Source organism: Megalops cyprinoides, chromosome 1 (genome assembly GCF_013368585.1).
Source record: "Megalops cyprinoides isolate fMegCyp1 chromosome 1, fMegCyp1.pri, whole genome shotgun sequence".
NCBI lineage: Eukaryota > Metazoa > Chordata > Actinopteri > Elopiformes > Megalopidae > Megalops > Megalops cyprinoides.
In genome coordinates, this window is record NC_050583.1 from 44,495,022 (window position 1) to 44,508,163 (window position 13,142).

General features: G+C 43.7%; 1 protein-coding gene across 1 annotated transcript; it reads right to left on the reverse strand.

Moving 5' to 3' along the window:
* Nucleotides 1-4,984: 4,984 nt before the first annotated feature.
* Nucleotides 4,985-12,929, reverse strand: tut1 (terminal uridylyl transferase 1, U6 snRNA-specific). Its single transcript, XM_036542201.1, has 11 exons — nucleotides 12,763-12,929; nucleotides 12,098-12,288; nucleotides 11,596-11,802; nucleotides 10,053-10,167; nucleotides 9,804-9,931; nucleotides 9,255-9,481; nucleotides 8,127-8,236; nucleotides 7,082-7,204; nucleotides 6,656-6,748; nucleotides 5,587-6,219; nucleotides 4,985-5,451 (listed from the first exon to the last, which is right to left on the reverse strand). The coding sequence occupies exons 1-11, from the start codon at nucleotides 12,839-12,841 to the stop codon at nucleotides 4,985-4,987; spliced, it is 2,373 nt and encodes a 790-aa protein (XP_036398094.1). The 5' UTR covers nucleotides 12,842-12,929.
* Nucleotides 12,930-13,142: the final 213 nt, after the last annotated feature.

A 13,142-nucleotide genomic window follows, 5' to 3' on the forward strand; every position in this document is an offset into this window, starting at 1 on the left:
ACCAAATGCAGGGATGGGTAACCCCCATGCTAAGGCTGTCAGCTTCCCATTTGTGGTGGCGCTCTGCACAGATTTCGATCTCATCTACCTTCCTGTGAGAAGGCATCATGTACTGTGCAGATCTCTTTCCACCTGTTTTGAGCCCAGAGACCTCTCAGCTCTGCTGCACTGCTGAGCCTCCAGGGCATCCACATACACAGGTGTGCTCATATAGTCCACATGGAGATAAAACTGTTTCCCATGGTCATGGCTACATGACTCCAAGAGTTTGATGCAGAGTGAAATAAGCATGCGACCACATTACACACTAAAATTGCTTCAGCAATAAGAGAACAGGACTAGCGACCTGGAATTTAAACTGCGGGTTCAATGGTGGGACACCCTCCTGCAAGGTACTGAACATACGGCTATATTTGTGGGAGATGTGTGAAGCATCAACTTTAACTTTCTCTTCACAAGGTTTTTCTGCTTAAGCAAGTACATCCGAAATCTAAACATACAGCAGGTCCTTGTGACTCACGACCACTTGCTATCCATTCTAACATCTCGATTTATTTTCCTATCAATCTTGTGCATTCTCGCCTCGGAATTTTTTCAAACCAGATCAGACAAATGATTTTAATTTCAACATTGAGTCACACTGACCTCAAAGCAGCAGCATTATTCTGTAATAAAGCGGAACGTCTCACTCTGTAATTGAAGCCATTTGTCTCAGCCCTGAGATCAGGGGATGTCCTTGAGCACTGGCTCAGGCGATCACTAAAACAAACTTCCTCCATGACAAAACCATCCTTCACCCGATGGTTCTCAGCACTGTATATGCTGTTATTTGTCTTACGGATGCAGGGATGCAGGACTTGGTTTGAGAATCTCTGAATACCTGAAGGCTTTACATAAGCGCATCTTATATTCCACCTCAGTCAACAGGCTTCAGTCAGGTAGCCTAAGCAGACCCTTTTAACATGGTACATATGTAAAGATCAGCCCCTCCGAAAGCCCACTTTCCTAATGCTTGAGGAGAGCGAAAGAGCATATTTCCTGTCACACTCATGACGGAACAAGCTGAAACTTGACATGCCCCCACCTAACTCAAGGATGAAAGTTCGATACTGAATATGGGTATTATTCCACAGGAGAGGTGCTGCCATCTTAGCAAATGTGCCCAGAAAACCTAAGCCTGACTGAACACTCTCCTGCAGGCAAATCCAATCAGCTCTGCAAACCTCCATCCTGGCCACTCCATGTCATTATCCTTCTTTACTGTCACCATGGTGCGCTAATTGGGTTCACCTCTAACTACTGCTGTACCCTGCTCCCCTACTGACATGCATTTTTCTCCAATGAGGGAAACACTCAAAAAATGCTTAATGGAAGATAATGAACCATATCCACCTTGATCGCTGCTCAAACTGCCCTGAGCAATTGTAATTTTGCCTTCATGCAAGGGTTGTGAGAGGCAGAAGCTAGGAAAGGTCAGCAGTCGAAAACAACAGCATTATTACTTGTGGACCGCCCAGTACGCATGACGTGAGAAATGCAGTCAGTGGGATGAGGACATAGTTACATGCGTCTTCACTTGACTCTGACCAGAACACACAAGGAAATCTCTATTCTGGGATTACCTTACTTACTTTAACAGCACATGGAGATTCTCTGAAATTATCAATGCACATGAGTCTATTTGGAGATGACTAGAAAATAATGTCAAGTTCTGTTGGGAAAAATCAGTGAGCAGTTTCAAAATAAACCATTTTAGTTCACATAATTTAATTATCAAGTGTTGCCGCCTTCTTACAATGGTATTGAGAGTGCAGGATCCGATTGACTGTCCTGTAAAATGTTTTGGACCTCCAAAGTCAAAAAGCTAAAGGGCTAAACTTAAACAGGGTTAAGAGTACCCCATGGCTACAATCTAAAAACATTTTAACATAGTCATCCCAATGACAAAAACAAAGAAAAATCCAAATGCACTTATACTGCTTTACTTAGCTGCTGTTCCAGGCTGAAGCCAAAGCCCCCCACCCAATCTCATGACGGAAACAGCTCTTGTGTTACCAAGAAGGCATTTCATTGCATTTAGGCAAGAAGGCAATGAGAAGCAATTTTGCGCCGACCAAGCAGATAATTCAAGGGAGATTACACGGAGATTCTGTGTGAACACACACAGCAGCAGGCCTCTAGAAATGCAGGGCAGCGCAGCAGACAGTGCACATATCACACTCCGCTCGGCTCCTGTCACCTGTAGCGAGTCCCATAGATTACGAATCCTCACAGTACCATACCTATCTTGCGGGGGCGACGGTTGCCCAGATTCCGCTTTTGCAGTGCATTCTGCATAACGTGTGCTTCGACTGATCTCTTCCCCTTTCTCCCATTTCTGTTCAGATTCGTGGGTCAGTGTTTCGATTCAGACAGAGGAGTGGGAAGACATGCCTCGATTTTGTCATTTATCATAGTTCTCTTCATTTCTGAACTGTTGATTATGCCATGGATCACACAGAAATGCCCATTCAGAAAGGAAAGTGCCATGAATAGAACTTCAAATCAATTGAGACTTTTTTAAAAAAAAAAATTAAATTCCCTTTGTGGTGTACCATTTACATGCAGTCTTTACTTTAATGATGTTGATTCATGCTACTAATGAATTTCTTTTGTTTACTGTAACTTCCTTTCACTCCCCAGGGAACGGGGATAATGCTTTAAAGATTATGCTTCCAGAAGCTTCCATTTCCTGGTGTGAAAAAATGTGGCTTTTGTGTTTAAATAATAAATTCATTATTTGTGAACATGATTTGCATGCACAATTTAATTATGCATATATTTAATGATTTGCCCCTTTTAACACATTTTTGTAATATCCAACAGCTTATCCATTTCCAACAGGTAACGGACACATTAAGCTTGTTTTGCCACAACCTCTGGACTCACACAGGAGTGCTGCATTGAAACACAGTCCTCTGATACACTGTTACGCGGCCGATTGGCAGACTTCACACTACAAGTTGCACAGCGTAAGCGTGAAGGAAGCACTGATTGGAGGATAGGTACGGCTCCACTGGCATCACCTGAGTGGCTCAAAATCACCAATCAAATCACCTGACAAATCACCAGCGCCTGAAGCCCTGCCAACAAGACCACTGCTGCCCTGGTGAAATGAAGCCAATTAGCTCCACCACTTTGGGCTGTTGGCCATTGTTGGCTGATGACAATGCCGGGAACAAACCCCAGCCATAGGGGTCAGGCCGTATTCAAGAGGAACACCTTACCAACTGAACCACTCAGGATCCCATGCATATCATTTTTAAACAAACAAAAAAAAACATCCAACACATTCACATACACTTTTCTCACACCAGGATTACTACTAGAATTATTTTGTAAAACTAGAATTATTTTGTAAAACTAGAATTATTTTGTAAAACACGTAAGCTATGTAAACCGCTTTGGACAAGCATCTGATAAGCACAACATAAATGCCTCATATTAATAGGAACCACAACATACTTATAACAGCAAATGTACATATGCTCCCATACTGCTCGGTACAAAGCAATTTACTGCACGCAAACAACTAACCACCCATACACTGTGTCTGATGTGCATCTTTGTAGTAAGCATTCCTAAGTTAAATGCAAAAGAAAACAGATGGTATGTTTAGTTACTCTAGATAAGACCATCTCCCACACGTGATGATTAAGATAAGTACCACACATTTTTGAATGAAAAAGATGTGCATTAGTTACAAAAAAATTTTCACGTTGGGACCCTGGATTGGTCCGTGAATCTAAAACAGTTCTACCCCAACAAGATAGTAATCCCAAAATGACATTCAAACCATCTGGGTGATCCCAAGACAAGGAGAAACACTCTCAATGACAGCAGAGAGGGAGTGGAAGACACCACTTACTATCATGAAATGTGGTAGTCAGTTATTCAAAATCCAGCGAAAATCAACCCTTAGTGTGAAAGGCACATTACATATCTTTGTTTCAGCTTCCTAGATGAGGAAGGCACTGTGAGAACCAAACATTACAATGAAGTGTACGTGTATCAAGCAACTTCCCTGAAAACACACACTGACCCTTATATTAAATAGGATTACTGCATTTTATGGTCAATTCCTCTTGCAGATTTTTGCCAGGTTATTTAATACGCAATTCACATTGATATTTTATTTTAAAGATAGAATTGGCCACGCTCGCACTAGGATGATAACTATTTGTGGGGTCCCAGTCTCCAGAAGACATTTCATACCCTCCTTATAATTAAATTCAAACAGACTTTGACTGGATTTTTAAAAACGAAATGGGATCAATGAAAAACACTGAAATAAATCCCATGGAGCCCTGTTAAGGATTCTGAACCACTGTCAAGACATCATATAAAGGACATCAATACATTTTATGTGACATTTTCTTTGTAAAAGAATGATCTGGGAATATAAAATCTATAAAAAAAATTCTATGGTCTTCATGCAATATTGATGTGAAAGCTGAAAATCCTGTCATTTGAGCAGAGCTGTTGTCTGATTAAGACCTGTATGGTCCATAGGCAGATTACTTAGGAAGTGTTGGGATGGGGACAAAACAGGTCTGTGAAATACCAGCATAGCAGAACAAAGGGAATATATATTATAATCATCAAATACCGAAACTGCAACATAAAAAGGGCACAGTTTGTACTCATTAACTGATATGGTAGTTACAAATTCTTTGGCTGAATGACAGTTGGTATTTTTAAGCTATTAGCATCGCTATTTGTGCTCTTTCTCTCCAATGGTTCCCTGTTAAATTAAAAAAAAACATTAACTAAAGTGCTTTCAATCTGCTTACAGTATAAAATATGTTCATAAAACTTCAACTTAAGAATGTGTACAGGGATTTGCCATATTGGGAACATACAGAACTATTTTTGTCTTTTCCCTGATGAAAAAATTCTACTGACATGAAAGAAAAAGAAATTGTTCTAATTGCTTTCCTCCTTGCTACTCCAGCTTTTCGAGGAACTTCTCTGTCATCTTTGGCAGGAAGGACTCCAGGAAGTGGAAGAAGTCCTGAAAGAGGCCAGCTTGGTCATCGCCAGGGGTGAACTTCAAAACAGTTTGTGTGTTCTCCGTGCCGCCCAGCACCTCTGCTTCCAGTGAGAACTCCAGCAGCTTCTCTGCTGCAGGCTGCTCTTGAGCAATGCACTCCGTCACCTGTGTCTCCAGCTCCACACTGCCCCCCTCTGGCCTGGAGGCCGCCGGCAGGCTCTTCAGCAGGTCACGTCTTACTTTTCTGCGCCCGGCCCACACCCTGTGCCACAGCAGGCAGTGCCAGCAGGCGGAAGCACTCTTGTCCGAAGAATCCAGCCTCTGTTTTTTGCCACTAGGTGACACGGTCATGTCATCTCCGGATGGTAGGGCCCTCTTCACTCCTCCATGGCCGCTGTTCAGAGGACGGTGCTCCTTGCCTGATTCAGAAAGGGAGGTGTCCACGTTATTGTTTTCCTCATGAAAACTTTTTCTGTTCTCATCTCCCTCTCCACCTGTGATGGCAGTCTGGTCAACCCCAAGGGGAATTTGCCCTGCAAGCCCGCCGCTGGAACTGCAACAACCAAGTAAGCTGGCATCCTTCCCGCTGTTCTGCCTGGAATGCCCTGCCTTTCTGGGCGAGTCGGTGGGTTCCACACTGCACTTGAGCACGTCCCGAAAGACGGTCACCACGGCGTGGGACACCTTCTCAAACCACAGCTGCCGGAAGAGGTCCCCGGCAGAGTGCAGCTGATGACGGACGGCGTCTGGGAGCACGGCTGCCCTGAACGGGATGCCAATGACCAGATGGCGCTCAGCTGCGCCGGGTGGGCCGTGCGCACTGCTGCCGCAGGGGACGAACAGCCGCACCAGGCCCCACGCTTTCCCCTTGGCAGACTTGCGCTGGTACTGCAGGCTGCGGCAGTACTTGGCTGCCTCCTCGCACTCACGCCGCAGGTTTTTCTGTGTGCGCTCGTTCAGGTTGCCTGCCACGTTGTGGCTCAGCTCGAAGGGGTCCAGCACGTTGACAGGCCCCAGTCTTGGGGTTCTGGGCGCAGGATCCCTGGCCTTGTCCTGCTCCCCCTCCTCTTCCTGCTCTTTACTGAGGAAACTTGTGATAGGCAGGGCCTGGCCCTCTCTGAGGGAAACCACAGAGCCAGCAAAGTCGAACTGAGCATAGAAGGAGAAGAATCCAGCCAGCAGGGTGCCTGAGGGGAAAACATAATGAAAAATGAATGCCTTGTGACAGATGAGATGTTGTAACAGACTACCGCCTCTCTCCAATTTCCTGTATTTCCAACAGTTCTTTCATGGCCTAACAGACCGACGGTGGCAACAGCAGCAAAAAGGATGAAGAAGCAACTGAAATAAAATGTTCTGTTTGATCGCTTCCCTTTTACAGACAAACTGCAACTCTGCAGTAAACGCCATTTTGTGTGTACATAGCTCCTGACTAACTCACTGGAAAAAACTCAGAGGATGGCCAGAAAGAAAAGAGTAATTTGGCCTTCAAAATTTGCATGTTTGCCCAAGAGCCTTGTAACATTTCTCAATGTACGATTCGTGCCAGCTGTGGTTTTGCAATATAAAAACCTGGCACATATACAGCTGTTTGACTAATGCATTTCCACTACCAGTACTTACAGAGGTCCTCTGTGTTCCTGCTAGGTGGCACAGCAAAGGGTTGGCTAGGAAAAGTGCAGTCCCAACACTCAATGACACACTCCTCCTCCTCACCTGGCAATGCAACAACACAGATGCATAAGCAAAGTATGCAAATGAGAGACCACTAATACTCACAGGAACAACTTCAATTATCTGACGTCTAACCCCTTCCGAGGCACACAAACGCACAACTCCCTTCAGGGACCCCTCACCTGGACAGAAACTCAGATTCATTTAAATTAGTTAATGTTCATGCAAGACTCAAACCCTGAAGACAAACCCCACTACAACAATGCAACCACTGGAAGCCACTGGATTTGAATATCTAATGTGATTTTGCTGTACAATCTTTAACTTGGAAGCGATCTAGTTTTCCAGTGTAGTTCCTTAACAGACAAAACATACATGCCAACTCCTTCAGTTGATCCACAGCAGGAACCACAGGTGGGTCCCTATTCTGCAGGAAGAAGATAACCAGCAGAGTGAGGGCATAGTTGTTCATCAAGGGTCCTCCGCCAAAGGGGTTGCCTAAAAAAACCCAGGTGAAACCCAGCAAAAAGCATGAATCACAAATTAAACCTCAGCAACTTCATATCTATTACTCCCGTCAATATTACATTACCTTACTGTCATTTAGCAGATGCTCTTATCCAGAGCGACTTACACACTACATCTAATAAAGCGGCATGAAAAGTTACATGAACAGGACACCACTAACGACACAGAATTGTAGATATCCGTACAGTGAGCAACATATTAAAACAATATATAAAACTGACGTAGATTTTAGCCGGTAGTTAGCACCCCAGGCTGTCAAGCTAACTGCAGCAGAATGTTATGCACAATTTGCCTTTCCAGTTTACTGTGTAAACTGAAGAACACTCATCACATGATGAGAACAACCAGCAACAGGTTAATCACAGTCTTCTAGCTGTATTTAATATTCTCGATAAACAGCCTACATTCATTATCAAGTTTGTGTAATTATGGTGCTGCCATTATAGTAGAGTACGTAAAGTCTGGTGTGGAAGCAATAGTGGCATTTTCACCTGTCTTTTGCTGTACTTCATTTTAAGAAGTGTTTATTTTCAAATGGGTCTAACAAAACGGCACTGAGTAAATAAAGACTAAAATATTTGTAACATACAAATCCAGGCTACATTTTTCAAAACCCTGATGTTGGAGCAAACACCCACAAAAGCACCAGGTACTTGTGTGTAGAATTTGAGGAAAGCACACTTTTAATATTCTGCTGCCACACTGTGGTTAAAGCAAAGAGCTACAAGTTGGAACTGAGATGAAAACCATGTAGACCCACACCCTTCTGAACAACATTTCAGCAGCAACCTCATTTGGATTATAATTTGTTGTAATTTGGATCCATCTGTCTAACAGTGTTAGAATTTCTGGTGATTCAGTGCATAGACAGGGCTGTTCTCCTGTGCCTTACCAGCCAACTGTTTCTGCTTGGCCCAGTAGCGGATGGAGTACACCAGGGGGCGCACTCTCATGTCTAGCCCAGAGCACAGCTGGAGGAAGCGGGTGTTCCTGACAGCAAGCCTGGAGGGTGAATGAAGCAAAATTAGAGCAGGACAAAAATCCAGCCAAATAACAAGCAAATATACTGCAGACATCATCATCTTGATGATATTGCCCCATTATTATTTCTTTGATTACTGAAACTGGTCAGACATGGGTCATGCTTGTGCCGAGGCATACTGATACACAGTAACTCATAGAAAGTGTACAGTCATCCAACTTTTTTAGACAGAATAACCCTTCCATCGAAATGTTCTCAAGCAATCTTATTAGGGGGCAGGCAAAGTGAGTAAGTCTATGTCATATATGTAAATGGAAGAGATCTGATTTTGTGCTAATAGGATAAACTGTTAAAATTTTTGTTAAAGGGCTAACTGCATTGACATAAATGCCAAGAAACCCTGACCTTATAAATGAGATAGTGTGTCAATTTAATCCTTGGGGAGCACGAAGCTGCTGGAGTTCTCACTGGATGGGTGACTCACTCAGAAGTAGGGCCAAGGGCAGTCTAACCATGACAGTTACCACTTTAGTATACAGTGAAAGTAGTGTCATGGAATGATTCAACCCTTTAAGCGTTATGCACCTGACAGTGCTATGAGTTGAAAATTAATGGATTGTGTGACAGAGATGTCACACAATCCATTAATTTGACTTGACTAACTTTTATGAAACAGGTTGCCACAATTTCATTGCCAATCTCTTCGAAGAATGATCATGACTAATTTGCATAAGGACTCCACAGCCAATGACACAACACTACTATCAACTGATGGTGAATATTAGTAAATATTCATTATCTGGCACCTTCAAGGAGGGCCATAAAGATTAAAGTCCAAAGTCAATAAACTGACAATTAGTCAAATGTATATAGTGCTACTACATGTTTTGAAGCAACACTGCCTGGGTCATAGCAGGAAAATTACGTGCTGCTAACACGCTAATGCTTTATCATCATTTTTTTGGGTAAAGAACAAACTTTATCAATTGAATAGACACATTTTTGGAGGTAACAGGTCAGCCACAGCGCAGCACTGACCTGTTGTTGATGGTGATGTCTCCCTGCAGGCCCAGCTCCCGGTGGCTGAACTTGACCACGGGGAGGCGGGCGCTGCTGAGCGCCTGGACCTTGTGCGCTCCTGGAACACACTTCCGCAGGACCGCTGCAACCAGGTCCAGCACCTCTGCGGAGGACGCGGTGGACAGGTCAATGTCCGAGAGGATGGAGTCCTCCGACCGCGCGTCCTCCGAATGACACTCCCCCATCTGCTGGAGAGGGAAGAAGTTATGGTCAAGTGGAGACGATGAGCTACTATTCCACACTGTTCAGTGTTCCACACTGTTTTCACAAGACTGTGAGTCTACACCATTTCACTATTTTCGATCAAGTTTACAAGCGCATTATGTTGATCATTACCCAGTGGCAAAGTAGGGTGGTTGATCATTATCAGATGTGGTGACATGCTGATGAATAAACATGTGAATCTGTTGTCTCAAAAGGAGGAACATTGTTTTTTGTGTATAGTTACAGTAGTTTAGTTCTGTAGTTACTATCAGATGTTGCTGGAAAGATAATGTGGTTCCACACCTGCTCCGAGCAGCTCTTTGCTCGGGCCTGGAAGGTCTTAGTGTTCTCCAGGTCCAGAAACAGGTCCAGATCACAGCAGTGGATGTCGAAAGTGTTGACAGAGGAGCCGAAGGGCACAATCTGGCACTCTGGGAGGGGCGTGCAGGCAAACACATGGACATGTCATGGGATGTAACAGTGTCTTTTTCGGGGACTACGAGAGAAGATTTGGGAGAGATGACAAGCAGGCCGGAGGCGGAGGCCTCTTACCAGGGAAGAACTCGGTGAAGACTTCCTGCAGCAGCTCCACCAGCAGAGCACGGACTTTCTTCTCACTCTCAGACAACTGGAAGCTCTCCACCACCTTCTGCATCTGTTCATTTACCTATGTTCAGATAAACAAACAGAAAGAAGGTTACCACTGTAACTCTGTGACTGTTAGCGCACACATGGGACATGCACGCACGGGCAATCATCTTTGAAATAACAGTGCAAAATACATGAAAGAAGACAGCAGGTCACTTCAGGAATAATTTTTGCAGTACTGTCTGCACATGGTCCAGTAACTGTATTCCCTTGCCCCATTTCTTGTCTTTTCCTACAGATTTACAGTACACAGCTATATTACTGTAATTCTACATTACCATGAAATACCTGGTTAGTCTGGTGAGTTGTTACCCACTAGGGTTCAATCTCCTAATCTATACCTTGTTTGGAGAGGTAGTGGCATCAAAAGAGATGACCAACTGAGGCTTGCTTACTGCTCAGAACTAGTAGCAAGTGTTAATATGACTGGTTCCTAGATTTATTTTGTCCCTTCCTAATTTCTAAGGCTTTGTTGTTCCCATGCAATCATCAAATTACTGGGGACTGCACTGGGCAACACTATAAACCTATGCCTTTTCTACGTCCCTTCAACTCTAGGTAACTAATCTCCCATTTGTGCCAAGACAACATGTGGCATCTCAACATCATCGCACTGGCGTGTCAATGTTGCTGCAACATCACAGCCACGTTACTGGAATAACAGAGCATGTCCTGTTCCCACGCCACAATGCCTCAGTCAGAGCTACTCATCATCCACACTGATGCATCACTGCTCCAGTACCACCCTTTCCAACACGTCATTGAATCTGCCACTTACAAGCTATGATGTTGCTCTATCTTTTCTAATCTGGGAATGGAAAGTCATGCGTAACTTTAGATGAGGGAAGTGTGATTTGCTCTGCAATAATCACTTTTCATGACATAACACCCTGCCAAATGACATGAGGCCTGAATCTTCTGCACACAAGACTTTCCTTCCTATCCTATATTGTGCATTACAATAGAAATTCCGACAATTTCATTTTTATTCATCTTAAACCAGAACAGAAAGTCTGAATCAGGGAGATATCTGAGCCCTACCGACTGGCCCTTAAGTACAGAAGTAGGAGATCACAGATCCAAGTAGAAAGAAATGCTGTTCCTATATTTTTTTGATCTTCCAGTAAATCCATGTTGATCTACAGGAAGGATCCTTTCTATAAGAACAAACTGAAACTACTAAACAACTAAAATTTAAAACATTAAAAGACAGTTTATTTTGCCTGCCTGTTGACATCCTTTCTAAGTTCAAGCTCTTATTAGAGACAATGTCATGTTTCTTAACTTTTCTATATGTGTAGTATAGCGGAATGTATTGTCTTGGGCATATCTGACTGGCAGAGGCTGGATCTGAGTGCTAGACACAGGAACGCTGGATAGTGTACATTTTGGGTGGGGGTCAGCAAAGACAGTGTGAGATGTGGAAAAGAGTGAAAAGATCACATACTGAAGCTGCCTGACACAGCTCCTGGGACAGATCCTCCAGGCTCAGCAGGGAGTTCCTGGGGTCCTGCTTCTTCTTGGGGATGTATCTGAACTCCTTCCTCTCCCTGGGCTTCACACGCAGCTTCTGGCCATCCAGGCTATGGTGGGGGTGCGAGAGCACTGACTGCAGGCCCTTGGTCTCACTGAATTCCACAAAGGCATACACACCCTGGCAAGGAGACACACTTCATAACTATAGAGCCTGGTCAATTCTACAGGACAGTAAAATATGTTTTGACAAAGTGGTGACAGATCCTATCTTTCATCATTACTGGAATCTTAAAGAATTTGAGCCTTCAACCATCTTTAATAACAAGCATTTTCTGTGCCTGTTTTCAATATGAAACGCCTCAAGTGACTAAAATTTATGGTAAGGAGAGCAACTACGGCAGCTTGGTACGTCTTGGTCTCCATGTTACAGAGCATGATGGGATATATACAAGTCTCTTCCCCGTTGAACCCACCTTTTCTTTATCCATAATGACCTCTGTAACGGGCCCGAACTGCTGGAAGTAATCCGCCAGCTGCACCTGGGACGTCTCTCGCTGGAATCCACTCACAAACACACTCTTCGTCTCCTGTGCCCTCCGAGTCTCACGCACGCTGGACAGCTTCTGATGCTTTCGACCTTTCAAATGATCCTCAAGACTGGCTTCTGCATGGACGCAAAACATACACAACGGTAACTTCAAAAACAAACGTTGCATAACTAGCTAACTCGCCAACAAAGTACCTCGTCCAATTTCCTTTGGTATTAAGGTTTTTGTGTATGGCTGAGCAGGACGTTACTAGCTAACTCTTATTAAAACATTCACATACATTGATGTACAATCGTATATCACGCACAGACGCTGTATGGACAACATCAAATTAACGATATCTGCCAACCAATTAGCTAAGTATTTAAATTTAGCCTAGCTAGCTTCGCGTTTCAAAAACGCGGCTATTGGCTAACTTGCAAGCAAGTCAGGTCACAAACCCAACATGCTTTCGATTATGTTACGTTTTCAGCTTTGCGACATATAAGTATAAATTAAATTATTCAAAGCAAAATTCCACATCACTCTAAATTGTATTCTTTGAGCAGCGACATAATTAGCAAAGTTGTTCAGCTTGAAGTGAAACTTACTGTTGGGTACATTAACATCACATAATTTGCAGTGAAATCCTCCCTTTGGAGCTTGTTCAATGTCGTCGCCAAACTCCATGTTCAAATTATCCGATTTAAACACAATGGAATTGGATTGCTATTCCTACGCGAGCTTCTATTCGTTTAAAAATAGTCAAATCTCCCTCCATGCGTTTTCCTGCGGTCCCCCCTCTTTTAGGTTCCGATGGGGAAATAGTGATCGTCAAAGAGTTCCGTAATATTCTGTATGTCTGTCTGTGGTTTTTCACCGCTTCCTTCTGGAATTGGGTTTAACAGCGCTCGGGACCGGAACCCAAACAGCAGAACAAATAAAAACACACAGAACGACCAGTTTAAGAGAAACTGAAGCCGTATCGACC